Source organism: Equus asinus, chromosome 6, assembly GCF_041296235.1.
Source record: "Equus asinus isolate D_3611 breed Donkey chromosome 6, EquAss-T2T_v2, whole genome shotgun sequence".
NCBI classification, from domain to species: Eukaryota; Metazoa; Chordata; class Mammalia; order Perissodactyla; family Equidae; genus Equus; species Equus asinus.
Genome location: NC_091795.1, coordinates 43,255,661 through 43,278,724, shown reverse-complemented (window position 1 = coordinate 43,278,724; position 23,064 = coordinate 43,255,661). Strand labels below are relative to the sequence as shown.

Sequence of the window (23,064 nt, the reverse complement as noted above, 5' to 3'; positions counted from 1 at the left end):
GCCCTGAGCCAATGATGCTCAGACCAGGGCTCCTAAGATACAGGTTTGCTCCCATGTACAGATGTCCAATTTTTTTTGCGGATGTTGGTGAAAATATTCATGAAACAATGGTAATCTTAATGAACATCAGGGGATGTAAGAGTTTAATGAGTCCTAGAGACCTTCTATAGGCCAAATCCCTCATTTCACCAATGAGGGAGGGGAAGTGTCTTTCTTAAGGGAAAGAGAATGAACATCTGTTGCATGTCTACAGCTTGTGATACACTATACTAGGTACTTTATATCAGTACTCATTCAATTTGCACATCATCTTTTTAATAAGAAAACTGAAGCTCAGGGAGGTTAAGTAACTTGTCAAAGGTCACGCAGTCACCATTACTGATCAAAGAGCTCCCTTTTGAGTAAGAAACACCTTAGAATAAACTAAACCTGACTTGGTAGGATAAATACCCTCTTCCTTTTCTTCCTGCTTCATCCTCCAAGAATCTCTGCCCTGACCTGGAGAAGGTGGTTGTTTTTCTCCACCCAATAGTGTCTCCCAAGGGAGAGAAGGCTCCTTCTGAAGGCAGCCCCTTACCTGTTTCGGAGTGGCAGCAAGCAGTCCTTCCCTTCAGGAGGGCACTGGGCTTCTCGTGCCGGCAGATGAGGGCCCGGCACCACTCACAGTGTTTTCGGACCTGGCAGCAGCTGTAGAGACACAGAGAACACAGTCTGGGCAGGAGCCTGGCAGGAGTGCCCAGCTGGGCAGCTCTGGGCTCCAAACCAGCCTTCTCATGGGGGCCTCAGAGCGACAGGGGGCTGAGGGCTTTGCAGGGCAGTGGCCTTTGGGGCAGGCGCTGGCCAACAACAAAAGCGCCTCTTGGCCACCCAAAAGCACCAGTTCCACTTGTGCAGCTCTGCTCTGGGCTCACAGGGCATCCTGGCTCCAGCTTCCATGGCTGTCAGAGGGGACTGGCCACCCTCCCAGCTGCTTTCTCCAGTAAAGAGCAGTTGGGGAACTCCATAAAGGTAGTAACAGCCTCAGAACTGCTGTTAGGACTGGGACAAAGCAGCCCCTTGAGGCAGGCAGGGCTCTGAGAGCATGGAAGGGGTGTCATCCATCGGGTATTGCCAGCAGCAAAGCCGGGAACATGGATGGGCTGAAGGGACCAGTGGAAAGAACGAGAGAAGGAGTCATGGATCCCGACGGCTTTGAATCCTTCTCTGGGGACTAGCATTCTCTAGTTGTGGCAAACGCAACCTCTCGGGAACCTGTGTTAGTCGGAGTCCTGAAGCAGCAAGGTTATGAATGCTCCTGCTCCTGTCTGTGGGCAGGAATGAACAGTTTGCAGAGTAGGAATGAAAAAAGAACCGGAGAACCCAAAAGAAGGGCAGAGAAGAAAGCACTGAGTAAGACATTAATTTCCCGGAGACACTGATGACTGTCTCCCTTGGGAAACCACGGAGGACTTTGTTTCTGCTCAGTCTAACCTTGACGTATATACAGTCTACGCAACTGCCAACTGGGGCCGGGAGGGGTCTCCTGGCTCACATGAGCCCAAAAACAGATGAGGAAACAAGTCTGCTGCTGTGCGTCCCTCTTGGTGCCTGGTGGCATTTCATGATCCCTACCCCAGCCCCCTTCTCTCGGCACTGCCATGGAAAGGTTACTGGGGCCCCTGAATCTTGGGGCAGCAGAGCTGAGAAGGGGCCCTGACATTCCTGCTCAACCTGCTTCTGTCACAGATGACCAGAGCAGTCTGTCTGGGCCCCAGTCCCTCATGAGTTGCAGCGTCCTAGGACCTAGAGGCCTTGATTCCAGATCCATCAGAGACTGCTCTCGTGTGGTTAGTTAGCCAGGTGGGCTGACCCTCATCACTTCCCAGCCAGGAGTGTCCCAGGGCAGTGGGATCAAGGCCTCTAGCTCCCTCTGGCTTGGGATGAGCTGGTCCCAACCAACTCTGCAACTCAGGAGTGCCCCATTCCCAGGCATGGGTGGGGGTGAGGGGTTAGTTTCTGGCTCAGGGATTCTGAACTTGGTCTCTGGCAAGGACGGGCTGGGGAAGGGTAGAGGAGATGTGGGACTGGCTGCTTCCCTGGGAATGAGAGAGGCTGTCCAGGCATTCTGGATTGTTCCTGTCTCCAGACAATCTGGCAAAATTAGCTTTTAAGCCCTTCTGGGGAGGTCCACATAGGCAGCCAGTCTTGTTCCTAAGCTCTGGGACCCTCCTGGTCACAGAAACAGGACTAGGGAGCACATATAGCTAGGCAGCTGTGAGAACTGAAGCCAGAGGTCCATTAGGTTTCTCCTGCTCCCTCGGGGAGGGGCCTCATGAGTGGCAGAGCCTGAGCTGTGCCCCCGCCTGAACCAGGGCTGCTTGTTTACTACCTGCAAATGTGTTTTCCAAGACCCGAGGGAGTGGAACGGATACCGTGTGGGGAGGAAGGGAAGGCCAGCTCCCTCACCACCTAATGCTGGCTTGGTCCAGAAGGATGTGAGCAGGCTGTGGTTACTGTCAACAACCAGAACCAGAAGCATGTGCTTTAGATGCCTTAACAGCAACAAACCAATAAACAAACAGGACAGGGACTCTTATTTACCTGTCCAAATCCTAGGCAACCTCAGAAGGCTGAAGTCTGCCTTCCTGCATTAACACGCAGCTGCCTCCTCCAGCCCATTGCAATGGCCCATCCACTCGGTCTCCGCCCTGAGTTAATCTACACCGAGCTGACCAGCAGCCTTTGGCTATTCTGTGAATTCCTCGTGCATATTCAGTTAGGTATAAATTCTCTGATGGCTTGCTCTGTGACTTAGATGTCTCCAGATATTTCCAGGTAATAAATCTGGCTAGATGCTGGGAACACAGCCCTCGGGGGGCTCCCTTTGCAGAACAGTCCAGTCAGGGGATACGGGTAAGCAAGCAGGGTGTGAGAAACACCTGAGAAGGGTCTCTATCAGTCTAGGGCTCAGGAGGGCTTCCTGGAACCTGCATTTTGGAGGATGAGGAGTGCAGAGAGGTGGAGAAAGTGGAAGGGCTGTCGTCAGCCCAGCATAATAACAACAGTGGCCTTCCACGTGGCTTTAGGATCTGCAAAGTGCCTTCTGCAGAGAGGAAGCTCTTCTGCTATTGCCCAAAGCAGGCCGGGAGCTGTTTCTAGTTCTCTCTGGAGCACGTGCAGGTCCCCAGCACAACTCTGAGGGCTCCAAACACAACACTGGAGAGAAAGAGAGCACGCCTTTGGTTCTATACTGGCCTCCGCAGACAATTGACCCACTGTTGGGGACCCTCCCAGGGTGCGCGCCCTTCACCCAGCTTGGTGTCACCAAAGTCCCTCTTGGCTTTGCTGACACCAGTCAGACATCACAGTTATAAACTGTGCTGAGGTGGCCCTCTTCTCTGGGCATGCTGTAGATATCCCTGCGAGGGCAGGTGGGCCAGGGACCCAATCTTAGGGGCAGCAGATACTCACTGTATCAGCACACATGCGATGATGAGGACAGCCAGGGCCACGACGGAGACCACCACCAAGGCGGTGATGGCCTGCTTCTTCTGGCTGGCGGCCACCACGGCCAGGAGGTCTGCGTGCTCACAGCGTGCACCAACATATCCAGAATGGCAGCTGGGGAAGACAGGGATGTCAGCACGCTCTCCAGGAAGAAGGTCTCATTCTCCCAGGCCCCAGGGAAGACTGCGTGGAGGGACTTGAAGCCCTCAGAAAAGTCCAAAGGGGCCCCTCCAGCCTTTGCTATTGGAGGCAAAGATGTCAGCAAAATCGCTCCTACTTCCTGGCACACGCACCGCTTGCTTAGAGAACCAGGGGTAACTAATCGGCTTTATCATCTGAGGATGGAGGTTGCTGCTGAAGCACTTCATCATTATTATTACTATGCCAAATCCTGGGGAATAAAGAAGGCAGCAAACGTGTTTGTGACACGAAGTTCATTCCGGCAGATCATAAAAATCCAGGTTATTTTTAAACTAAATGTGTGTATTCAGAATTTCCGATGATGAGAGAAAGAAACACACTAAACCAGAGGGAGACACAGGCAGTGGTTTGCTTTTTTATCTTCTTTGTCGAGTTTAATTAGTTCTGTGAGCATTTACCGGGTGGCCCAGTATGTGGGGCACGTACTGAAGTAGGGGCCAGGGTCACTATCTGGTAGCTGTAGGACCTGAGAAGCCACTCATCTCCCAGGAACCCTGGTGCTCATTTCCAACCACACCTGGCCTCCCTCCACTAGAGGATTAGCTAATGGCATGAGAGAGGTCATGATCACGAGGCGTGCGTGTAGGCTGTGAAGGGCGGTAACAACACAATGTGATATTAGCAGTATTGTTACTATTCAGAGGCTCTTAGGCATCCATCATTTCAGTCACAGCCTCTTCTGTGCTGAAAGCTGCTGCTGCTTCCACCTAGCTCTCGCCTATGCCAAATTCCCCCCACCTGGATTGTGTAGGGGGTACAAGTGGCTCTCCCGTGATGATTCCTTAGGACATGTACCAGCCACAAGGAAGTGATGGTCATTTTCTGATGCAGGTGTTTTTTTTCCCTCCAAGCATATGATTCTTCTCAACAGAAGCCACTTAGCTTACACACAGGTCCCTTCATCTGGGGTGACTTTCTTATTGTAATGAAAATGTTTGACCACCACTGCCCTCACGTGGGGAAGCTTCCTTCCCACGGGGCACTTCCCTAAGAAGCAGCCTTGCACCAAACCTCTCACACTGGATTGAAAGATTCTGTTTTGTTTTTCCTCCCAGACATGGTGATGATAAAGTTGTTTATTTTTTAAAGAGTCTACCTTTTGATGCAGTAGCCAGTTGTCACCTTCACTTTTAGATTAAAAGACCTAAAACTGAAAGGAGATTAGGGGTCCTGGTGTGCCTGCTACTGTGCCAGGGCCAGTCTCAGGGGCATTACATTTGTGATTCCCCTAAACCTTTGCTCCTAGGCTGCCAGACCCCAGATGCTGGAACGGTACATGGAGCCAGACGATAAACACAGTAAATTTTCCTGAAGCATCGGGTATGCTTAATGTTAACAAAAATCGAATCATTTTAATGTTAAAAGAACAGGTACTGTACAGGTTTAAGATTTACGGCAAATAGGAGGTGCTGCAAAAATTGCTGCTTAAAGCCACGGCCTGGGAGACCACAGCTCACAAGCTTCTGTCTTTAACACGGCTTACTGGAAAAGGCTTTCACTGGTGCTCTTTACCCAAAGCCCCGTTGTTATGTACCTTATTTAAAGGTATGTTTTAGTTTGAATTCAGGCACTTGCTTTTCTGTAAGGGTTCTTTTACATTTGACATATTTTTTCTCACTTAATCCTTGCACAGAAAGTCAAGCCATTTGCCTGTGCCGACCCTGCCAGGGAAGAGAGAGAAATTCGTACCCAGGCCTGCTGCCTCAGAGGCTGGGTTCTCCCTCATTCACCAGGGCTGCTTCTCCTGCATATGGAACAGGGATTGGGGTAAGAATGTCACAGATTAAGTTCTTGATTAAATCTGGCTTTGGTTTAGCCTCCAATTTTGAAAGGGTAAAAGATTTGAGGATTTAGGTTCAACAAGGCTGGAGGGTCAACAAGGAGGGCCAACTAGGATGGGAAATGCCCAATAGGTTCTCTACAGACCCAAGGAGAAGAGGGCAGGCCCTGGATGGGGGAGGAACAAAGCGAAAGATGGGGACTTTCTGGCAAGAAGACTGTTCTTGAAAAAAAGATCTGCATCACAGAACTCTGAATAACACTGACTCTCACAGACTTAGGCTGGGAGGGAGAAGACAGGGGCTAGGGATGGGGGCAGGTTTTGTTTTTAGTTTTGGTTTGGTCATGTTCAAACAAAATTATGTGAAGGTAAAAGTCAAGAAACAGCTCACTCTGTAGGTTGTGCATAAAACAAAGGCCTTGGCCCCTTCCCACTGGGGCAGGCTGACTGTGGGTGGGACTAGAGGCTGAGAGGTAATAAGCATCAGGCTTAGGTGATGCATAAATCTAAGCTGTCAGTGTCTAAAGAAAACCCTGCAAAGGGTCCCTTGTTCAGCCCATCCTGGACTATTCACTCTGTACCCAGATGGCTCCCACCTGGGTTGTGAGCTTCCTCTATTTGGTATCTGACACCCCCCTCTTTGTAGGGCCCTAATCTACCCCCTCCACTTGATCTCCCGTTGCCTAGGTTCCAGCCAACCCAAGCTGTGCCCTCTTCCCCCACCCCGCCCTGCCATAGCTGGGTGTCAAATAAACTAGTGCCTGGCACTCAGGACACACCTGCCTAATGAATGAGTGACTACTTGCCACTTACCCACCTCAACTCTTGCTACCTTCTCTGCCTGGAATATTATTCCTGACTCTCCTCCTCAGACTCTATCTCGAAGAGCACATTCTCAAAAAGACATGATTTACAGACTTCTTCATTCGCCCAGTCGCCCATCCATCCATTTCCATAGCTCTTCCCATGGATCTAGCCTCTCCTCCTCTGGAAGCCCTTAGGAGCATGCCCGCCTCTCTGACTGCCTTTCTGCCAGCCTCACTTTCGGCCAGCCTCCAGGCTCCCGTGGGCAAGACCTAGCTCTACAAGAACTCTGGTGAACCACTGAACAGAGGGGAGCTGGGGAGCCCGGGCCTTGGGGTGGATTGTATTTTTCTAACCAGGAGTTGTAGCTAAGCCAATGGGACTTCTCTGTAGTCAGGAGTTAGTGCCGCCTCCTCCTAGGAAGGGTAGTGCGACGAGGATCTGCACAGCCACTTGTGAAAGGTCCAGGCTACAGAGGGTGAGCACCCCACGAGGCAATTTCACACAGCTTAACATGTTCCTACTCTAACCTGCAGGCCCTGGGAGAGAAGGATTCTAATACCTCGACAACCACGTGGTCCTTCAAACCTTAAGAATTAACAAGTCAATCCTGAGGCCTCCAAGAAATCCCACTGAAATAAGAGAGTGGCCGCCCGGTGCTAATTACGACATGAGTTAATCTCTTTAATCCCAACAATCACAACTCCATGTGAGGTCAGGGCTGCTATTTACCTAGTTTTATGGATGAGGAAACAGGCGCTTCTGGAGCTTAGAACCAGCATCCCAACCATGAATACTACCTCTCTAGGGGGATGCAAATTGGTTGGAAAGAGACTCTGGGATAGCGATTTATTGACAAATGCGCAAACCTCATAGCAAAGAGAAAGATGGGCTGCTGACTGCCCCATAAAGAGGTCTCCTTGCTGTGGGTGTGGCAAGTTGCAAAGATGCCCCCAAACAGTGCCCCCTTAACTAAGAAAGATAACCCCCTGGGCTGGGTCACATTTTACTGACTTTCCATGTTCTTCCTACCAGAGGAACATTCCTCATTTATTTGTGCTGGGCCCTTCACAACCAGCCCTGCCTCAAAACCACCCCTGGCAGAGGTCCTAGCCCACTAGGAAGGTCTTCATGCCATTTAGAATGTCTCTGTCACCTTAGTGTCACAGCTGCAGATACTCAAATCTCGGTCTCATTGAGTTAGGGAGCCAAATGTGTTTCTGAATGAAGACTTCCCCACTGAGGCAGAGGCGGCACCTGGACTGCTGCCTAATGCATGAGACTCTAGGTCATGGCCCAGGTGAGCTCAAGGATAGTGAATCTTAGCCCCAGGCTGCCAGCTGCAGCTGGGAGGCCAAAGAGCCTGTGGTCCAGATGCTTGATTTTCCCCCAGGAGCTCCCAGATCAAAATCACTCTGAAAATAGGGTCTGGGTGTTTTAAAGAAAAGGCCAAAGGCAATCCTGATGAAGCCAGAGCAAAGAGCCACCAGGAAGGTTTTACTAGTGAGAGGACTCTGGCTGCCCATTGGAATTGCCTGGGGAGCTTGAAAAGATCCTGATGTCCAGGCCACACCCTGGACCAACTAAATCAGGATCTCTGGGGGTAAGGCCTGGGCATTAGTATTTTTAAAGCTCCCAGCTGATTCCACTGGGCAGCCAAAATTGGGAACCACAATTTAGACTTTCTGGCTTTGAGGTGGAGGAAGGTCCTTTCTCCTCCCCAATCGTTTGTAATAATGGGGATGCTTTCTACTTGCTTTTTCTGAGCCGGGAGGGAGGGGGGGCGCGAAGAAAAGATTTAGTAACATACTTTTTTTTTTTTAACTTCCCAATCTTCTACTAATATTAGACTTAATTATGCTGATTATTTTAGGTACAAGTCACATAAGGAGGGCAAGAGTCACCTCATCTGGTCGCAGCTTGACTCAGCGGCTGTCCTCTCCTTTGCCTCAGGTAGGCACTGTGTCCCACCTGGCTGCACATTAGAGGCATCTGGGAAGCTTTGGAAAATGCCAGAGCCAAGGTCACCCCCCTTGTGGAAATGCTCGTCCAATTGGTCTGGGCACCCAGGTGATTCTAATGTGCAGCCAGGCCTGAGAAGCACTGAGGCAGAGCTAGCATTTAAGTCCATAGAACCAAGCGCCATCAATTCAGAAGCTGCCACTTCCCCTTTTCCTCTCTCTTTCCCTCCCTCTCCCTCCCTCCCCCTCCCCCTCTCTCCCCCTCTCCCCCTCTCTCTCTGTGCATCTCCCCAGTGTGGTGGCTGTAAAATGCACTTCCCCCCATATCAGATGCAGGAGAAATGAAAGACCTTGCACCCCTGTTTAAGAAAGGAATGTGAACAAAATTGGCATTCTTTTATCACAAAGGGGAATGGGAAGTGTGTAAGACCGAACATTTCTTGTATCATTTTACCATTCAATTTCATCTGCCTCGAGTGGGTTTTGTGACACGCTGACTGCCATGTGCCAAACACAAGGTTCTGGAATGCTGTTTTGTCTTCAGAATGCTGAAAATGAGATTCTGGAAGCACATTCAGGTTGCTTCCCCCAAAAAAGAAAGAAGTGCACAAGAAAGAAAGTGCACAGGAGAGTTAAGGAGGCTGCCTGAGCTGCAAAAGGAGCCACTGTGGCTGGAGACAGGCCCATGCTCCAGCCAGGGGTCCCCGAGGCCTTCATTTTTGTTACCGAGTAAGTCTGCAGGTCACTTTCGCGCATTTCTTAGGAGCAAACTTTGTGGTTGTAGGCCTCTCCATTTTAACGAGAATTAAATGATCTGTGTGTGCCTTTCTTTCTCCTCTGCCCAGGGCTTCAGGATCTTCAGTTTTCCCCCAAATTCTTCCTGCTCCTGGCTCACAGTGCCCTTTTCAAAGTTTTAAAGGAATACGAGAATGCATGTAGAGCTGGCTCTGAAAAATTTTTTTTTTGAGGAAGATTAGGCCTGAGCTAAAGTCTGCTGCCAATCCTCCTCTTTCTTGCTGAGGAAGACTGGCCCTGAGCTAACATCTGTGCCCATCTTCCTCTATTTTATGTGGGACGCCTGCCCCAGCATGGCTTGACAAGCGGTACATAGGTCCGCACCTGGGATCTGAACGAGGGAAACCCGGGCCGTCGAAGCAGAATGTCTCAACTTAACCTCTGTGCCACTGGGCCGGCCCTTAAAATTTTTTTTTGTAAGGAAAGTTTTCCCCAACTGAAAAAGGAATGTTTCTAAGCAAACTGGAAAGTACATAAGTTAGAATAAAGCAGAAAGAAAAAGAAAAGAAAGCTCACATCATTGCATGCCCCTCACCCCACCCCCCACAGCAGTCCAACTGACGTTTCCTTCCGCACTATTTCTATGTAGTTTTTTACATAGTTAAGAGATATATTTTTTTACAATTTTGTATCGATTTCTTATTTAACATCTCTTCACTGTTTTACTGTCATTAGAACTCTGCAAAAATCATTTAAAATGGTTGTACAGTAAATTATGTACGCAGTTTCCTTCACCAAACCCTTTCCCATTTAGGATGTATCCACTTTTTGACATCATGAATAATGCCAGGTGATTCTCTTTGCGTACACATCTTTGTTTGCATTTGAGGTTACTTCCTCAGGACAGAGTCCCAAAAGTGGGCATAACGTGGCACAGACTTGGAGCCAAAGTGTCATGGGTTCAACTCTCATTCCCCACTTACTGCCTGTGCAAGTTACTTAACCTCTCTGTGCCATCGATTCTGCATCTTTAAAATGTGATGGTAATAAAACTGACCTCAGAGTCCTGAAGAGCGCTAAATGAGTTAACATCCTGTGAAGTGCAATAAACAGTGGCTGACACAAAGGGAAGGGCTGTATAAGTGCTAAAAAAGGTAAATAAAAGGAAGTGAGCATTATTGAGGCTCTTGAGAGATGTCTTCATAAACAATGATGTACTCTCTGGCAGGAGGCTAGTGCTCTGATTTTTAGCCAAGTCTTTTGGCATAGATCCTAAGATAAAGTCTTTAATATGGGGGCCAAGGACCAAGTTGACCAAGGGCCAAGGACCATGGTTTTAGAAATACGTTGACACTAACTTGCCTTTAACATGGAGAAATGTCCCAGGGTTGGGGTGGGGGTGGGGACTCTGAGCCCAAGGATACTTGTACTGGGTTTCCCCATTGTTGGCCTCTTAAGAAGTGGATTTCCCACGTCCTATAACTTCTCTGCTCCAGGGGCTGGGGAGGGGTGGGCTGGGAGGATTAAGGGCTTCCTTTGCAGCCCTGACCCAAGGGCCTCATGGGACAGCCCCAGGGTCTGTGGCCCACCAGACCGTCATCTGCTCCTTTCAGCAGGACCTCACTATATCCTTCAGCTACGGTGGGTGGTGATAACGATGGGCTGATCACCATGGTGATTGTGCTGATGGCAGATGCTCTTACGGGAACTGGGCTCGAATGTTCTCTAGTGCTGTCTAACAGAACTCTCTGTGATGATGGAAATAGCCTATGTCTGTGCTAACTAATACAGTAACCACTAGCTTCGTAGAGGTATTGAAATATGGCTAGTGTGACTAGAAACTAAATTGTAATTAATTAAATGAATTCATTTAAACAGCCCTGCGTGTCTAGGACTCTCATCTTGAACAGCAACAGCTCTGCATACATTACGGTCACTAGATTCTCGTTACAATCCTATGAAGTACTGATATCTCCGTTGTATGCACAAAATGAGGCTCAATGGGGCTAAGCTACTTGTATGAGCGACTCAGGTCTGACCTCCAAATCCACGCCTTTGACTCTGCGTTATCCTGCTGGTGTGTGACCCTCAGTATCAGCTTCTGGTGGGGGTAGAGAATGAGGACATGCACATCCTCTGGACATGTGGATGGAGTGACGTCATGACTTCTTAAGCCCTGCATCCCGCCACCTTCTGGCTGTTGCGATGATAGAAGATCTACATAAAGTGGCTCCAGCACCAATAAGAAAACCACTCCCAACCCTGATCTCTTGGGAGGTGTGCTCTTGGTTACATGGGCAGCCTGCTCGTGCACTAACGGTGGTCACATCTTCCTGGGTGTTCGACTCTGCTCAGATCTCACTGGAGTGCACTGTGGCCAGGGCCATGTGGCATGTGTTCCTTGGCTGACAGCCATTTATTTTCACACTTTGCTGTGGGAAAGTGAAGTCAGAGAGTTCAGTCACGAAGGAGCATTTTGCACAGGTGAGAAACTTCAAACCAGTTGCCAATGGCTGCCAACACTGGAGCCTTTAAAACTTGTCACCTGGGTGGCTTTCTTCAACTGTTTTCCTTTGTTTGAAGGCTTCTGCAGGCAGCAGACCAACAGTTTGTGGAATCTGCCTCAGGGCAAAAATGGCGTGAGTCCTAACCTTGCATTTCTATGTTTTACTGTCGGGAAATTCTTTTCCCATTTGTTTTCTGATGCAGTTGGGTACCGGGGATTTATTTAAGGGAGACAGAAAAATCAATCTAGGGGGCCGGCCCCATGGCTGAGTGGTTAAGTTCGTGCGCTCTGCTTTGGCGGCCCAGGGTTTCGCTGGTTCGGATTCCGGGTGCGGACATGGCACCTATCAAGCCATGCTGAGGCGGCATCCCACATGCCACAACTAGAAGGACCCACAACTAAAAATACACAACTATGTACCGGGGGGCTTTGGAGATAAAAAGGAAAAATAAATCTTTAAAAAAAAAATCAATCTAGGGTTCATCTGAGGCACACGTTTAAGGATAGTTTCTGCTATCTTTGGCTATCTCTGACTAGTTATTTAACTTTTTTCTTGACTTCATATTTTAGTGAGATGTCATTTTCTGTTCTCTGGAAACCTAGACTATTCTTCTTATGGAAAACAAACCATAAGAATGATAGTACTTTAGAAATAGCTCCCCCTTTTGAGACTGTAATCTCGGGTCACTGTGGGTTTTCTTTACGAGGCCATGACAGACATGGTCTTACTTTAAGGTGTGTCAGTTTTATTGGCCAGAATGTGTGTGTCAGCTCCCCAAAGCTGGGCGGTTCTTAAGAACGGGGACAGAATGTTCTGCTTTCTCTGCAGGGACTCATAGTTTCTGGTGTAGAGGGAATTAATCAAGACATTCTTCTAGGTGCTGTAAATACAAAAGGTATAAGGCATAGCCCTGTCCTCACTAAGCTTAAAGGCTCATGCAGTGGCAGACGTGAGCAAAGTGGGCAAGTGTGTGCAGAACCAAGGAGGCAGCAGGATGATGGGGACCAGCATTCGCTTCAGTGTTCGGGAGCAGTGGGGACAGGTGGAAACCGGAGAACTGCGGGGGGCAAGCCCTGTTCAAGAGCAGTTGGGCGTCTGCCTGGAGATGAGAAACCAGACTTCCAAAATGCTGACAGATACTTAAAACCACCAAAGAACAACGTGGATCATCATCTACCATGAAATAAAACACTTCTGTGGGCTGAAAACTGCCCCTGGGCTGCTAAGATCCAGTGGGGAAACTGAGGTAAAGAGGTGGTAATTTCCTGCAGGGCCTTGCATCCCCACAGATGGTCAGATTTCCAAACTGTCAGGGTGTCTCAGCTGTTTCTGCAGGCCCTGCTCACAGGAAGAAGTGTTTCAGAGTCTGTGGTCAGGGCACTGAGCTTGGGAACGACCCTGACCTTTCTCTGGAGGAAGATTTACCTGCAGGGAGAAGATGCCAACACTTTTCCTGGAAACAAAAGAGCGTAGTGATTTGAAGTGAGCTTTTCCAGGCTGAGGCGGAGTGCCCTCCGGGGCAGTAGCTGAGCATGGGTTTTGGGGTTGGAATTGATTGGATTGAAGCCCAGCTCTGCATTTACTAGCTCTGGGACTCTGGGCAAGTTGCTTAACTTCTCTGAGCCTCAGTTTCCTCATTTATACAATAAGAGCAAGAGGGGAGCTGTGAGGACTCCATGGGCCGCTGTATGTGGAGCGCTGGGAGCTGTGCCTGGCACATAGCCACAACTTTTATAGAGAGCTTACTGTTATTATTAATAGTCATATTTATGTAAATAGGGGATGAGACAGCCAGTCATCCTGATTACCAAAACAAAATGGTGTGTAAATGTGATGGATAATTATCTCCCTGAGCCAGGAGCAGGGCTTGGGACCCACACTGGGGAGAACAGGCGAGCAGCCGCCCACCCCTCACCTTCAGAAGGCTTCCCCCAGCTGACGGGGGTCCGGCCACAGATAAGGTGATTGCTTTGGGTCATCTGCTGACCCAGGCTCGAGGCTGCCAGCTCTCAGAAAGTTTACACCAGCCCCCGATCTGGTGGGGAAGCCACCTGAGGAGGAAAAACTGAGCTTCCGACACACTTTTGATCAGAACTCGGCAAAGACTTGCCCTCTCTCTCCAAAGAGATCTCCCAACGCGCACAGGGGGCGCCACCTGAGGCCCCAGCACTGGGCACTGCTGGAGGGGAGAATGCCTTCTGCCTGCTGCCCTGGGAGTGTCCAGATACCAGGAAGGGAGAGGCAGCACTTCCTTCAGGGCTGGTGTTTTTCCACAATGACCTGGTTACTAACAGAAACAAGCCCATCAGCCCCCCGGGGAGCCCTTGGGGTGTTTTAGTAAGAATGATAATCATGAATAATGACCGTGACTATCATCATCACTGTGCTTCGTATTTAGGGATGGGGAGGGCTCTTCGCTCTGCAGATGTGTGTGCCTCTCCAGGTGAGGCTCAGGGCACCCTGAGGGCCCTGCCCAGTCTCACGCAGCTGCACCTCATGAAGAAAGCCCCACCCAGCACTGCTTACTGTGACAGGCTCTCCTGGTCCCCGATCTCTCTCGGGCTGATGCATATGACACCCTTAAGCATCATGGTTAAGAACTCAGCTTCAGGAGCCAGACACCTGGGTTTGAATGTAAGCTCTGCCACGTGACCTGGGCACAGCCTCTCCATACCTATCTCACAGGGTCATTATGAAGGTGACATGAGTCACATGGGGCGTGCTTGGAACAGTGCCTGGCATGAAACAAAAGCTCAAAAAATGCTAGCCTTTATGAACATTTAGTATTATTGACTGGGGCTATTAGGTTGGACCATATGAAATTGCTTTCAACCATTTTTGACCTATAAAAATGGCAACTTCATATAGATGCACGGTTCTTAATGGGGGCAGAGGGTGATTTTGCCCCCCCACGGGGGACACTTGGCAATGTCTAGAGACATTTTTGATTGTCACAACTCTTTGGGGGGGTGGTACGACTGGCACCTAGTAGGTAGAGGCCAAGGATGCTGCTAACATCCTTCAATGCATAGGACGGCCCCACAACAAAGGATTATCCAGCCCTCCACGTCAATAGTGCCAAGGTTGTATATAGAGAGCCACCTAATAGTATTCTACTAGGGACAGATTAATTTTCTTAAAACATCCCTTTCCAAAACTGACATGGCTCCTACTGCCTGGAGAATAAAGGCTCACTTCCCACAGGCTCTCGTCTCCAATTTGTCTCCATTCTTGTCTCCTTCCTGCTGTAGCCATACTGACTTGTGAGAGCAGGTCCCCTGACACCCCAGGCCTGGAGTAACCATTCTGCTCTCCCCACTAAACCCTAATACCTGCTCCAGGAAGCTTTCCTCCAGTACCTTTCTTCCCTGTCTGGCTGACCATGGCAACCACCGGTGGCTGTTAACTAATGTGACTCCCGTGTCCCATTCCTGGAGATGCTGATTCAGTGGGGTGGGTTGGGGCTCAGCTATACTTTAAGCAGCAGCCCCAGGGGCTCATGCTCAGCCTGGTGTGGAAACCACCATGTCCCAGCATGCATCTTCATTTCCAAGTTGCTCTTTATTCTGTTACCACTTATGCACACTAACCCTTTGCGTGCACTTCCCACTTATTTTATTAACTGTACTGTCAAGATGCTGGAGGGCAGAGACCTCATACTCAAAGGGATCCAACCCAGTTCCTTGCCCTCCAGAAATTCTAAGTAATAAATTAAACTTGAATCCAGGAATTTTCAGACTTTGCTGAACCCAGGAGTCACATGAGTTACTTGTTAAAAATGCAGATCCCCAGGCTCCAATCCCCAGGGGTTCTGCCTTCTCGGCTCTGGGATGGGGCTCAGGAGCTTGGATTTTTAACCAGCTGGGTTTGGAGGTGTTCCTCAGCCCGCTGTTCTGATCCTCCAACAAGCCTAGCTCCAGGGGTGGGGTCTCACGGGCCTCTGGCTCGCCTGGTGGAGATAAATGTTCTTTTAATTGGTTGCTAGGCCACCCCCCAGCTCCAGAATTCCGGGACACCAGGGGACACTTACACACATGCTGGCTTGTCCTCCTGCACCAAAAACCTGCAGGTTCCATGGAAGCAGAACTGACTGTGGGAATCCGGGCAGTCATTAAAATGGGACACCACAGCTGCGGCCACCGGTGGGTCTGCTTGGGAGAGAAAAGATATTTGGCTCAGATCCAAATTTGGAATCACGAGACATGCTCCCTGGCCCCTACCCCACCAGTCAAGGAGGGTTGAGCCCTGATGGCTGGGATTTCCCACCGGCATCCCCTCCTCAGCTTTCACTCACTTTCTAAATCCAGAACCAGAGACTCCTGCATTGTGTGGTTCCCAACAGGGCTTTATTTCTTTACTTACCTTTGTAGGAAACAAAACAACCTCTCCAAAAGATTCACTGTAATTCAGAGATACCAGAGCAGTTTTACTATTTAAAGCCTATTACCCAAGAGTGACCTAATTTTACTTTTGCAAAGTGACAGTGATTGCATTTTTAAGACAGCCTTCATAAAAATCTGTTTTAAAGATAAGAAGCCAGAAGAAAGGTACAAAAGAGTACTATACAGGCATGTGCCACGTAACATTTCAGGCAAGAGCAGACTGCATATATGATAGTGGTCCCATAAGATTAGTACCACATAGCCTAGGTGTGTAGTAGACTATATACCATCTGGGTTTGTGTAAGTACCGTAGGGGAGGAAGAAATTTTCCTCCATTTCCCAGGTTCTTTTGGCTGGTCTAAGAAATAAATTGACCTGAGACAGATTAACAGAAGAAAAACAAACAAAAGTTTAATAACGTGTATACATGGGAGAAGTCCAGAAAACTGAATAACTTGCCAAAACGGCTGAAGCCCTCACCTTCAATACCATCCTCAGCTAAAGACGAAAGAAGATGTTAGGGGTAGGGAGAGTCAGGGACTTCGAAGGGAAGAAGGCAATTCACAGGTAGGTGAAAAGGAGAAAATGGTTGGAAAATAAGTGTTTGGCCACACAGAAACAGAAGAACACAGAGGGGAGCCCAACAAACAGGCTTTTCTAGGTTCCTCCCTGTCTACTACCTACTTTGTATTACGCTAAGGTGAAAGCTCGCTTCCTGAGACAGGTTTTTCTATCTGAATTATTTTAGGCGGTTAAGGGGGAGGTAACAGGGAAAGCTTTCTGAGTCTTTTGCTTCTTAAAAATAATCAGTCTAAAATAATCCTCATGTTAAAGAGAGATTTTTGGGTGGCAAGTTTTGTTCCCCTTCAATATACTCTGTGATGTTCACACAGTGACAAAATCGCCTAATGACATGTTTGTCAGAATGTATCCCCGTCATTAAGTGACACATGAGTGTATAACCATTAAACTGATGCTGAGGAAGGACAGTTAATGCTGCAAGAAGATGTTCAATGCCATGTTATTACTGTAAGTGAAACAGGTGCGTTTCCAATATGGTCTGTAAAGCATGATTCTACTGTGGGGGATCAGAATTGGCCACCTCAAAATGTGTCTCTTTGGCACGAGGATTATTTTAGGCTGGTTACTTTTAAAGAACTGCAGACATGGAAGAAGCTCTGAAAATCAAGTAGAAGTTACCCTTTGTAAGAGGCATTTACATTTGTAAGGGAAATCGCCATTTGTAAAGATATCTCCCTCTCTGTACCAGGAAGAGGAGGATGACCTTATCTCCAGAAACTCTTATCAATGCAGAAGGCAAGGACTTAAATCTGCACAATAACCTTACCTGGTTTACTGTGCTTTTTCAGTAATCTCCCGTAACTGACTCCCCCCACCCCCAACATCCTCCTTTGTCTTTCACTGAAGATGATATTTAAGGTGACCTCAGCCATTTTAGAGAGTTAGTTACCCAGTTTTCCTGGGTTTCTCCCGTGTAATCATGTCATAAAGCTTTGTTTGATTTTCTCCTGTTATTCTGTCTTATGTCAATTTAATTCATACCACAGCCAGAAGGGCCTAGAGGGTAGAGGAATTTTTTTCCTCTCCTGTATTGCTTAAACAGAAATGTAGAAGTGAAGAAGTCTGGGAAGGATATACATGAAAATGGTAGCAGGGTTTCTCTGGGGTGGTGGGCTGAGGCGTGATCATGCCAGGAAGATGACTTAGGGCACAGAAGTCCATCTGGGAGCAGCACAGGCCATACTGGGAAAGCCATGACAGGGAGGGGAAGGCAGCAGAGTCGGGGGCAGGGATGCGTCCTCCTCACACTCTAAGTCTCAAGAGCTCAGGTGTCACCAAGCACCTCAGGGTTTTCCTTCCTTGGCTCTCACACAGGAATAAAAATAGTCAGGCAGGAGCACTGCAGGAGGAACACACCACCTGACCAGAACAAAAGGCACCAGCTGGATTTCTTTTATTAGATTCCAATCATGTTGTTTCGTCCAAATGACACTTGAGCCTTTCCCAAGATGGCATGATGTATACAGTTTCCATTGCTGCTTTCAAAAGGTCCTCTTATGTTGTGTTTTGGGTGTTTGGGGAGTGGGTTTTTCCCACTTATTTTTTTGGGAAAAAATATGTTCTTGGAGCTCTTGCTCTTTGAGAAAAGGCAGACTATTTCATATTATGGAGTTTTAGACCACCACTAAATATTAAACTCACCCTGCCTGCTCTCTATTCATGAATTGCTTCTAAAAGTATCCTAATTTTGGAAATCTCATAATTCCAGTGGAAAAAGCAGAGGCTAAAAATACAACAGAATCCTTGCTGTGGAAGGCGAGAGAGCGGTTGATGGTTACGAGCACAGGCTCTGGATGCAGAGACTTGGGTTTGAATCCTGCCTCTGCCACCTGGATGAAGTCCTTGAGATGTCCTAGCCTTCCTCCTTCTGCATAAGATGGCGAGTCCACTTGCTCCACGGCTGGCTCTGAGGCAAAGCTTGTTAAGTACTGTACTCAACAAACTGTCTGGAACAAACCGCTCAGCTGTTAGCTCTTCTATCACCATTCCTGACCATCCCAAGACGCTAACAAATCCTCACATGTGATACCACCACTATGGTACATAATCTCCCCTTGCCTCCATAAATTCAGGGTAGTGTGTGGACCGAAAGTCCAGGTGTCCCCTTCAGCCCCTAATTATAGTTATTTTCACAGGTGAAGATGAGCAGAGACACCCAAAGCCAGCAGATGTTGACTCAGGGCTGCCAGGCAGCCTTGCTCCTGGCTGCAGCACGTCCCTGTCCAGCAGCAGCCTCCAGGACGTGGCGTCCAAGCGTCTTGGCTGATTGCAGTTACCTGCGAGTCCCAGACGTGACTGGTTGGTGAACGGCTTGGTCACTCACTGACAGTGGACACTGGGGAGTTAAGTTGAGACTGCAAGGGTCTGCCGCGGTTCACATAACTGGCTTCTCCATGCTCACTAAAGTAGTCAAGGAGTGAATATGGAGAGCTGAAGGGGCGGAGACTAGTGGATCTAATTTGATTTAGACATTGAAAAAGGCTTTTGATAAGCTCCACAAAAGGCCATTTAGACAACCACTAGGGGCTGGAGGGAGTCCCTCATCAGGGCACGGAGCCAGGCTCCTCAAAGTGTGGTCTGTGGACCAGCAGCTTCACAGCCCTGGGAGCTTGCTGGAAAGCCGAGGTCATGGGCCCCACCCCAGACCCAGTGAATTAGGATCTTTGGGGTGGGGCCCAGGAATCTGTGTGACAAGCTCTCCAGGTGATTTTTTAAAAGTCAGGTTTAGTGGGGTAGAATTGACGTACAGCACCGTTTGCCTGCAGGTGATTCTGATGCACACTGAGGTCTGGGGACAGGAAACAAAGGCGAGAGACAAAAGGCCTCTCAGAAACGTGAAATGACGGGGCCCTGAAGGGATCCTTTTGGAGCCGATCCTTCTAGCTCTTCCAGCTCCTGTGACACCGAGGCCTGAAATCCGCTGAGGTTCTCTGAGGCGAAGTGTCCGGTCAATAGAAAAAGACTCAAAGAAAGACTCTGGATCTGTCTTTTGGGAACACTATTCTCCAAAATGAGGGGTGAGGCCCAGACTTGAAGCCATGGTCTCATGTGACCTGTATTTATGGATATTTTGCCACTTCTGATAAATGACGTGAGGAGGCTTTATAAAAATAAGTACCATAAAAGGAGGATGCAAATGAGAAAGGGGTGCGTGTGTGTGTGTGTGTGTGTGTGTGTGAGAGAGAGAGAAAGAGAGGAAGGGGGAGGGAGACAGAGGAGACACACACACATAGACAGGAAGGGAAAGAAGGAGGGAGGGAGACAGAGAGACACACACAGAGGGAGAGACAGAGATAGAGAGATGGAGAGAGGCAGGCAGAGAAGGGGAAGGAGGGGAGAGAGAGGGAGAAAGAGAGAGACAGAGACAGAGACAGGCAGTGAGAAAGGGAAGGAGATAAGGACAAAGGCAAGTAAGGGTAGAGGTCAAAAGGAGCAAAGAAGTCAGGTATGCGGTTAACATAGGCAGACACGCATCAGAGTCACGTGCACCTGTGAAGCTTAGTGGCAAAGCTAGCTCTGTGCCTCCTAGCTGTCCAAGCAAAGATGCACACAGTTCATTGGATAGAAACGCACCCTTTCTGCACACGCAGGACAGGTTCAGCTTTGCCCGAGTCTGTGGTCAGGGAGCAACTTCTCTCCTCCTGCGGTGCTTTCGACGGGCACTTCATGTGTTATGGTGGACAGCACCCTCTGACCTCCCAAAGACAATGCGGAAGCACCACCCATGTTAACTGTCTCTGTCCTTCACTTCCCACGGCTCAGTAAGAACCAAAGAGCCCAGGCAATGAGGAAACTCAATGCTATGGTCACATGACAGCAGTAATGAGCGCTGGCTTTGCTCTCTGCAGTCAGAGTCAGAGACCAGGGTGAGAACCGGGAGCCTGACGCTGAGCACTCGGGCTCCTGGCCCTCCACAATCCCACCTGTGTGACTCAACCCAAGGCACTCAGGGGACCAAGGGAGCTCAGTGTGAGTCAATGATCATGATCGCCAGAAGACAGTTTATTTTTAAAAACCTTTTTCCTAATGACAAAAGATGATACAGCACTATAGAAACCTTTTGAAAATGCCAATGTACAAAAAAAATCTTAGAGAATAAAACCCATCTTTAATCCACCACTTAGAACTACTTAACTACACACTGCACATCACACACACAGGCTTATGTAAGCTGATTGTTTCTATTCTGTTCATGTGTTTTCCCCCCTGACATAATAACCCATCTTAAAAGCCATCATTTAGTTCAAGACTCTGCACAGGGTACAGTCCTGGCCCCTAACCCTAAGAAGGTCAATGTGTGTAAGGTGAGTGATGGGGAATGTGGTTTGCACTTGAGAAATGGACAGGGAGAAGGGGACCAATGACAGTCCCAAGGGTGAGCCACATTCTGGCCCTCTGCTCTGCCTGTGCAACCTCAGGGTGAGCCAGCCGTAGAATGAGGGGAGGCATTGGGTCGTTTGCGCCTAGAGGACCCGTGCAGCCTTGTGGGCTAAGGCACCTAAAAGCCCTGTGCAAAGTCCAAAGCATGCCACAATGAGAGGGGCAGTAACTGTTCTTGTTTTGGGGTTTCTTAAGGTGTTTGCCTCAGAAACCACTGGAATCAGCAAAGAAAATCCCCAATACCACAGTATGGTCAGTCCAGACAGACAGGACCATTCCTACTCATGTTCCTATTGATCCCAGAAGCTTAACCAAGGGTCAAGAGGAAAGAGACTCTGGGGCAGGTTGGGGAGGGGCGAGGAGGGGTTACTCCTTTCGGAGTGCATGCCATGTGCCAAGTGCTATCCTTACGTCATCTCATGAATCCAGCAGGGCAGGTGGTCACCACAGGTGGAGGGTTTGCCCAGTAGCTGACAGCACCAGCTTCTCGTTGGGGGGTAAAACTGCTTCTAGTGATTCTACAAAAATGAGCTTTACAAGGAACCCCCAAATTCCCAGCATCTTCCCAGAGAATGAGTTTTCTAGCCTCTGTCTCAGTCTCTCTTTCCGTCCCCACTTTTCTCTCTCTCTCCCTATTCTTTTTCTACTATTCTCCACTGTCTCTCCTTCTCCCCCTCTTTATTTTTTCTTTCTCTTCTTTCTGAAAACTCAAGAACTATCAAATGAAGGAAGGAAAGGCCTAGAGAATTAAAATGGAAAAAGAAACCCACTTAGAAAAGAAAGACAGTGAAGGCTGACAAGGACACTCCAAAGCAGGCCCTCGGGAGGTCCATGGGGGGAGAGGAGAGGGCTGCCTGGCTCCCCAGGGCTGTGGACCCCGCACTCCTCCTGCAGGCACCCAGGCTGATTGGAAAATCAACTGTCCCAGTTTTCAGAACAGACTTCATCCCGAGCCCATGCGCAGCTGGAGTTTCAAAGCCGCTCAGTTCCTGCTGCTGTGAAATTTATGAGAGGCCTCTTCAACATGTTAACCAAACGCACATCTTGCAGACACCGCTGTTCTCCGGGGAAGCTGTGAAAGCTTTGCCCAGAGACCACAGACCCACTAATAGGGCCTGGAGCCCAGCTCCACTCACAGGAAGAGGGTCTGGAATAGCAATCAAGGGGCACGGAAACCACAGATTCAATTCACAGGAGGGGTCCCTCCAGTTCAGAAGGGCCCGGGAGGCAGTCACCTGGACAGCTCCTTCCGACAGCCCTACTCCCCAGGGAGCGGCGTCCACACCACCAAGTACAAACTCCCGCCTTTAAAAGCAGCCCTAATTGGATTTTCCGCTGGGCTGGTCGGTGGGAGCTGGCTGAGGCCGTGGCTCCTCACTTTCTTCTCCAGATGTCAGACGTTGCAAACACGTTTGCCTGTTGCAAAGCTTACATCATTTATAGCCATTTCATTACTTCCACAAATACCATGGCTAACTTTCTGACCATTTAATAACGAGGCCTAGCTTTTTAGTAGGAACTTTCAGCCAAAGCTTTTGACCTGGGACTAAATATTTTCTCTCCAGACACTACAATGGCAAAGCCAACTAATGCTTCCGGAATGTCTAGGAGAAAAGGCAGGAGATTAATTTAAGGAAGATGGGAGTCAGCAAGCAGCCCCCAGTGAAGCCAGGGGAGAGTATACATCTGAGGTCTGCACTCTGACACTCTCAGGTGGGGCCAGGCTAGAGTCACAGCACTTCTGGGCTCAGTTCTGGGATGGTCGAGGCTCACTTCAGGCCACCAGCGGGCCCATTTTACAGGGATGGAACTCCACGCTCACATGGGGCAATGCATGAATCTGAAAAATTAGCCAGCATGTGAAGGAAAGGCTGGTCCAGAGGCTCACACCCAGCTGAGGCGGAAATGCTGAGGCAGGGCTTAGAGAAAATGATAACACAGTACACGGGTACCTCTCCAGAGAGAGACTGCTGAGCAGGGGCCCTGGTCCCTTGGGCATTTGGTGAGCGAGAATAAGAGTTCCTAGAAGTTTTCTAAATGATCCCAGAGAGGAAGAGCATTGTCAGTATCATGTGTGGCAATGCTACTGACATTTACCACACAGAGGAATGCCCCATCAAGGAAGATACTCGCAGAGGGCATTTCCTGAGGCTGTGTGAGTGGGTGGAAGGGGGAAGTTTTCAAACAAGCAGTGGAAGTCATTAGAGTATAGAAAAGTGATCCCAGTTACATTTATATCAGGAGTA

General features: G+C 49.0%; 1 protein-coding gene across 2 annotated transcripts in view; it reads right to left on the bottom strand.

The window, feature by feature from the left end:
- TGFA (transforming growth factor alpha) overlaps positions 1 to 23,064 on the bottom strand; it is a 108,950-nt gene that overhangs the window by 5,981 nt on the left and 79,905 nt on the right. Inside the window, exons 3-5 of one of the 2 annotated variants that reach the window (XM_014836690.3) lie at positions 15,505 to 15,622; positions 3,451 to 3,600; positions 578 to 687 (exon numbers count right to left, since the gene is read on the bottom strand). In XM_014836690.3, the coding sequence (XP_014692176.1) occupies positions 578 to 687; positions 3,451 to 3,600; positions 15,505 to 15,622 (378 nt within the window). Of the gene's footprint in view, positions 1 to 577; positions 688 to 3,450; positions 3,601 to 15,504; positions 15,626 to 23,064 lie in introns of both variants that reach the window. The other variant, XM_014836689.3, reaches the window with a different exon arrangement.